The sequence below is a fragment of the Convolutriloba macropyga genome, chromosome 3 (genome assembly GCF_964194025.1).
Source record: "Convolutriloba macropyga chromosome 3, txConMacr16.3, whole genome shotgun sequence".
Classification (NCBI taxonomy): domain Eukaryota; kingdom Metazoa; phylum Xenacoelomorpha; order Acoela; family Convolutidae; genus Convolutriloba; species Convolutriloba macropyga.
In genome coordinates this window covers 33152450-33158449 of record NC_134470.1, presented here as the reverse complement: position 1 = coordinate 33158449, position 6000 = coordinate 33152450, and the positions used below count along the sequence as shown (strand labels likewise).

The 6000-nt window shown below is 36.4% G+C and overlaps 1 protein-coding gene across 2 annotated transcripts in view; it reads left to right on the top strand.

Annotated features, from left to right (window-relative positions):
* Positions 1-6000, top strand: part of LOC142337018 (uncharacterized) — a 148871-nt gene that overhangs the window by 5642 nt on the left and 137229 nt on the right. For both annotated transcript variants that reach the window (XM_075386051.1, XM_075386050.1), the window contains exon 2: positions 4838-4869. In XM_075386051.1, coding sequence (XP_075242166.1) covers positions 4838-4869 — 32 coding nt within the window. The remainder of the gene's footprint in view (positions 1-4837; positions 4870-6000) is intronic.

Genomic DNA, 6000 nt, shown 5'->3' with positions numbered 1-6000 from the left:
AACCTTGAGTAAAAAATATAACCTGTGCCACATCGAGAACCTCGGATCAAACTTTGCATAACCAAAATTCGAGCAACAGCCAATGGATGACCGCAACCCCTACCCTCGTGACATTTCTGAAAAATAAAAACTTGCACAGAAAAAAGAAAAAGGAAGAAGGAAAGACAGAGGAAGAGAGAGAGAGAGAGAGAGAGAGAGAGAGAGAGAAGTAGAGAGAGAGAGAGAGAGAGAGAGAGAGAGAGAAAGAGAGAGGTATATAGAGGCAGGCAGGCAGGCAGGCAGGCAGCAGGCAGGCAGGCAGGCAGGCAGGCAGGCAGGCAGGCAGGCATGCAGGCAGGCAGACAGGCAGGCAGGCAGGCAGGCAGGCAGGCAGGCAGGCAACAAGCAAGCTGGCTGGCGGGCTGTTACACATTTTGCTGAAAAATGAGTCATTAACAGCTTTTCTTTCAAGAAAGAAGAAACCCTTCAAGATAGTTGCCCGCTCCATAAGCAACTAAATGTTTTTAATTTACAACCAGAAGTGACGACAAGAACGGTTAAAACTTCAAGTACGGTGACATCTGCCGCAAAAAAAATTGTTTGTCGCAAGTGAGGAACGATAAAACTGCACATTTGGGCATTGCATTTGTTTAGCCTTTGTTTGACTTAAAAAAACCTTTTGGCTCCTTTTATTAAGATTTTAACATTGCAGTGATGGTTCAAATTTTCAGTTCTGCAAACGTGATCTCAAAATTTTTGCAACAGTATTGCCAGAATTCTGGTAGTCAAAAACCTGAATGAAAGAACCTTGAGTAAAAAATTAGCATGTGCCACATCGAGTACCTCGGATCAAACTTTGCATATCCAAATTTCGAGCAACAGCCAATGGATAACCGCACCCCTACCTCGTGACATTTCTGAAAATAAAAACTTGTACAGAAGAAAGAAAAAGGAAGGAGGAAAGACAGAGAAAGAAAGAGAGAGAGAAGGAGAGAGACAGAGAGACAGAGAGAGAGAGAGAAAGAGAGAGAGAGAGAGAGGGAGGGAGAGGTAGAGAGAGAGAGAGAGAGAAAAGAGAGAGAGAGAGAGAGAGAGAGAGAAAGAAAGAGAGAGAGAGAGAGAGAGAGAGAGAGAGAGAGAGAGAGAGAGAGAGGTTTATTGAGGCAGGCAGGCAGGGCAGGCAGGCAGGCAGGCAGCAGGCAGGCAGGCAGGCAGGCAGGCAGGCAGGCAGGCAGGCAGGCAGGCAGGCAGGCAGGCAGGCAGGGCAGGCAGGCAGGCAGGCAGGCAGGCAGGGCAGGCAGGCAGGCAGGCAGGCAGGCAGGCAGGCAGGCAGGCAGGCAGGCAGGCAGGCAGGCAGGCAGGCAGGCAGGCAGGCAGGCAGGCAGGCAGGCAGGCAGGCAGGCAGGCAGGCAGGCAGGCAGGCAGGCAGGCAGGCAGGCTGGCAAACAGGGCAGGCTGGCTGGCAGGCTGCTGCACCTTCTGTTGAAAAATGAGGCATAAACAGCTTTCAAGGAAGAAGAAAACCCTTCATGATGGGTGTCCACTCCATAAGAAACTAATTGATTTAATTTACAACCAGATGTGACGACAAGAACGGTTAAAACTTCAATTGCGGTGGCAAGCGTCGCAAAAAAATTAGTTTGTCGCAAAGTATAACTGCACCTTTGGTCATTGCTTTTGTTTAGCTGGGTCTCAAGTTTGTTTGAGGCAAATTTGCGCGACGAAAGAATTTTTTACTCTCAAATTTCATTCCAAGAGAAGCTGAGACCGGAAAATAGCATCTGAAACAAAATAACACACCACTAAACTAATGCTATAAAAACAGTACCAAGTGAAAGGGGCACTTGTTGTTAAATACGGAGTTTTAAGGACATTAAGTATTCTTATGTTCTTTATTTCAATTAAAGGGTAAATTTCGGGGGTTAAGATTTTCCATTCAGACAAATAGACTTTTTGAAACGAATGGCGGAGAAGGTCTTTATCGAATTGATATAAATCCTCGGTACATTGCAAAGAGCAGGCTAATGTTACAGAAGCTGTGCAAAATGGACGGTGTATCGAAAAACTATTAAAATAAATCCATTATTATTTCCGAAGTTGAATGAGGATATCAATAAAGATTTTTATTAATTTGCATATAACTCGACGATAGTAGTTTTTCTTTAGAGTAGAATAGTTTCGTTACCAATTAGTCGAAGAGTTCAATACAAATTCCTAAAAAATGCAGTAAAATTTATGAATTTTAACAAAACGCACTGAACAAGAATGCTGGATAAAGCAAACAGAAAAATAAGATAATGGCAAACAATAGTTACGACCAAAACTCGATGTCTTTTTATAAAGTACTCTTGACTACAAAAAATGAAATCAGATGTAAACTGAACTAAACAAGTTAAACTGTATTACATTAGGTAAAATATGAGATCAGTCAAAGTTCAAAAACACGTTTTTGTGTTTTGAATAAAACCAAATGCAAATTGAAAAAAAACCAATACGTATCCACGCGGCTCGTTAACAGATTTAAAATATACCTCTTAGGGAGCAATTTAAACCTGTGATTATCTATAATAGTCAGACAACAACAAAAAAATTGCAAAACAACAAGAAAATCCATTTATTTTTACAAGAAAGCGGTATAGCAAACGGACAAATATCCAAAAAGCTGACTTCTGAAAAGGCGTCGTACCACAGCCAATAAACCACTAAATTAAAATAAGATCATTATGAAGATTGAATCTTGCTACAATAGAAAATTGATTCCAGCTATTGACGTCAGTGAAAACATAACCAACAGCGCAAATATTGTTTGAACCAATAGAAAGTTGACGAGCTCTCTCAATAATTAGACAGTCACTTGTTGACAACAATGAAACAAAAATTCAGATGTTCAAAAATATAATCTTTGAAAATGAAAATTAATTGAAAGTCATTAAAACATACAACTAAAAATCAAAAAGAACTCACAGATGCATTTTGACATACATGGAAGGAATTAGGGCTTTTGCTTTTCAAGAATATACTGTTAGACAACAGAAAAAACGGTAATTGGGCGCAAAAAAATCCAATAAATTTTAATGGAGAACGGTTTGGCAGCCGCTAAAACTAAGCCATTCTCCGAAACCTTTGAAAATAATCTCTTGTGCATTCGGTCAATACCAATTTAAATTCTCCCTAATGTGAAATTTTGAAAAGGGATTTAATTATAACATCAAATTTTGGCATTCAAAAATAAAAAAACTATGAAATTTTATAGTAAGAAATCCCATTTACCATTAGTAATAAATAACAAAAGTATAACGAGTTTTTGCACATCAATTATAATAGGTTTTAAGCTGTATATAATGAGAATAAGCTACATCTGGACAGAAATAGGATAAAAACGGGCAAATTTTCAAGACTTCACTGACATAATCCGAAATAATCCAAACAATTGATAACTTCAATAGAAAATTTTAAAACAAAAAAATTTTTAATTCGCTACTCTACGCTTGATCGTTTTCTGATGATACTATTCTCAACTCTATACTCTGAATATATCGATCGGCAAAAATTGGCTGAACAAAAAACCAATTTGAGTATATAGTTCCTGCCACCACAAGTGGGTCGGAACCAAAACCAAAGAGAGACAGAAATCGTTTTTCTGACCAATTATTAATCTGAGAAAATAAATGGAGTATAAGGGGGTTAAAAAAGCGAGACGAATGCCTTGTTCATGTGACGTATATTCAAATCTTTTTCTTAGTTTCAACTCTATATAGTTTGGACCCAGTTTTTGTGTGATTTTTTTTTCATTGATCAATCGTACTTCTAACGTTTGTTGCTTCTACGCAAACATTTATGTCCGTTTCCATCTTAGAAAATGTGGTTTGTTCATTAACAGTTTAATTTTTTAAAGTTTGCTAATTATAAAAAAAATGATATGGTTCAATTTTTACCCCCTGATGCCAGTTTTTCTTCATAAAAAAAATTCTGCAAATTCTGTGTTTTTTTGTTCATGAAAAACTTACACTGGGTACAAATTTTGATCTGGACAAATATATGTATTTATTTAAGCGGAAGAAAAAAATGAATGTATGATGGATTGATTTTTAAAACAAAACGAACCTTGTAAACAAAAATGTTCAATTTTGTTTTTCTTAGTGCGCCATCTGTTGCATAGCAAGCCAATGATGAAAAGTGCCTTGATTGGTCTTTTCAGAACAACGGTAGGGAACATGTAACTTCTCAAGACCTGCTTGGGAAACTGTTAAATAGTTTTGGATCTTTTGTGCTTCACTTCTTTTTCCTGTGCTTTGTGGGTTATACGCGACCTCCTCATAATTTTTCTGATTTTGTTGTCCGCTGTCAATTGCATTGTTTTTAAATGCATGTTCAGATCAATTATTTTGAAACATTAATTTGGGAGCGAAATTCCAAAAAATATAGCGGGTTTCGGTTTTGTTCATTTTTCTTCTACAATTTTAATTGGTAATTTGTTAGTAGATTAACGAAATGAAGATTCGATTTGATTCGGTATTCAGATGTGTTTTGCTAAGAGTCGATTCCGAAGTTTGGGGGGGGGGGGGGAGGGACCGACAAAGTTTCTTAATCTTACCACTCAGTAATGCAACTCTAACTGATTGCATTGCAGGATTTTCCTAGATGAGAATATTCTTGGTATGAAAACAGTGAACAGAGATTGCTATAATTCTTAATTTGGCAGCGATAAACCATGTTAAAATTCGAGCTGAGGTAATTTTATGTCCTTATGTAAGCTAATATTTTTTTGCATTTGGCAATGAATAAAAGCTGACAATTCTGTTGATTGGATGATGTTGATTATGATTTTTCATCTAATCACTATTGTTTTTGTTTTCAGCTTCAATCGACTTACATCAGCTGATTTTTCAGGTAAGGACCGTTATTTACGGAATATGAATATCAGAAGTTGTATCACTATTACAAGATTTGGAATGTATACAAAATTGCTGATGACAGATGCATCAAATTTAGGCTGAACTGGTAAATTTATCCAGTAATAATAGTTCTATGTATATATATATATATATATATATATATATATATATATATATATATATATATATATAAATGTATATATATATATATATATATATATATATATATATATATATATATATATGTATATATACAAGCGTAATATATCAATTGAATAGCTCTATCAAGGTCTGTAAATCATCCCGGGTCGCCGCTTCTTCGATTCCATACAAGGATCATATATGATATCATACAAATCATAACGTATTTCCCAGTACGATCCTTGCATGGAACCAAGGAAATCATATATGATTCTTTGATGAAACCTAGGAATTAATATATGATTCTTGAATGAAATCCGCGAAACCATATATGATCCTTGCATGAAATCGAGGAAATAATTAAAGATCCTTATGGGAAATCAAGGAATTAAATCTTCAATAACCTCTCACATTACCTCAAAAAACGCGGAAAAGCAATTTATGCAGAAATATCAGAGCCAGAAAACACATGTTTCTTGTATGAAAACCAGGAAACCATATATGATCCTTGTATGAAATTGAGGAAATCATGTACGATCATTGTAAGAAATCAAAGATATCATAAAGGTTCCAATACGACGAGAAAGTAGTTGTTAGTCATTGTATTACTAGAGAATGCTAAGCAAGATCAGCTAGGCTTTCATTGTCGTGCTAGGAAAAACTTCAATTTCCTCGATTTCATATAAGGATCATATATGATTTCCCTGATTTCGGACTAGGTTCATCCAGGATTTCCTGGGTTTCATACAAGGATCAGAAATGATGTTTTAGTTTGTGAGCAGTCTCGTTCTTACTGGAAGCAGAAAGCAAAACTTTCTGAGAAATACTCAATCACATGACAGGAAAACAGCCAGCTAAAAGAGCGTTATAGCTGTTACGATTGGATTCGTTATAACTTTTACAACTAATTTATTTTTTTAATGAATTTTGCATGATTACTGGGAAATCATATAAATCGTATATGACCTTGTATGATTACGGGGAA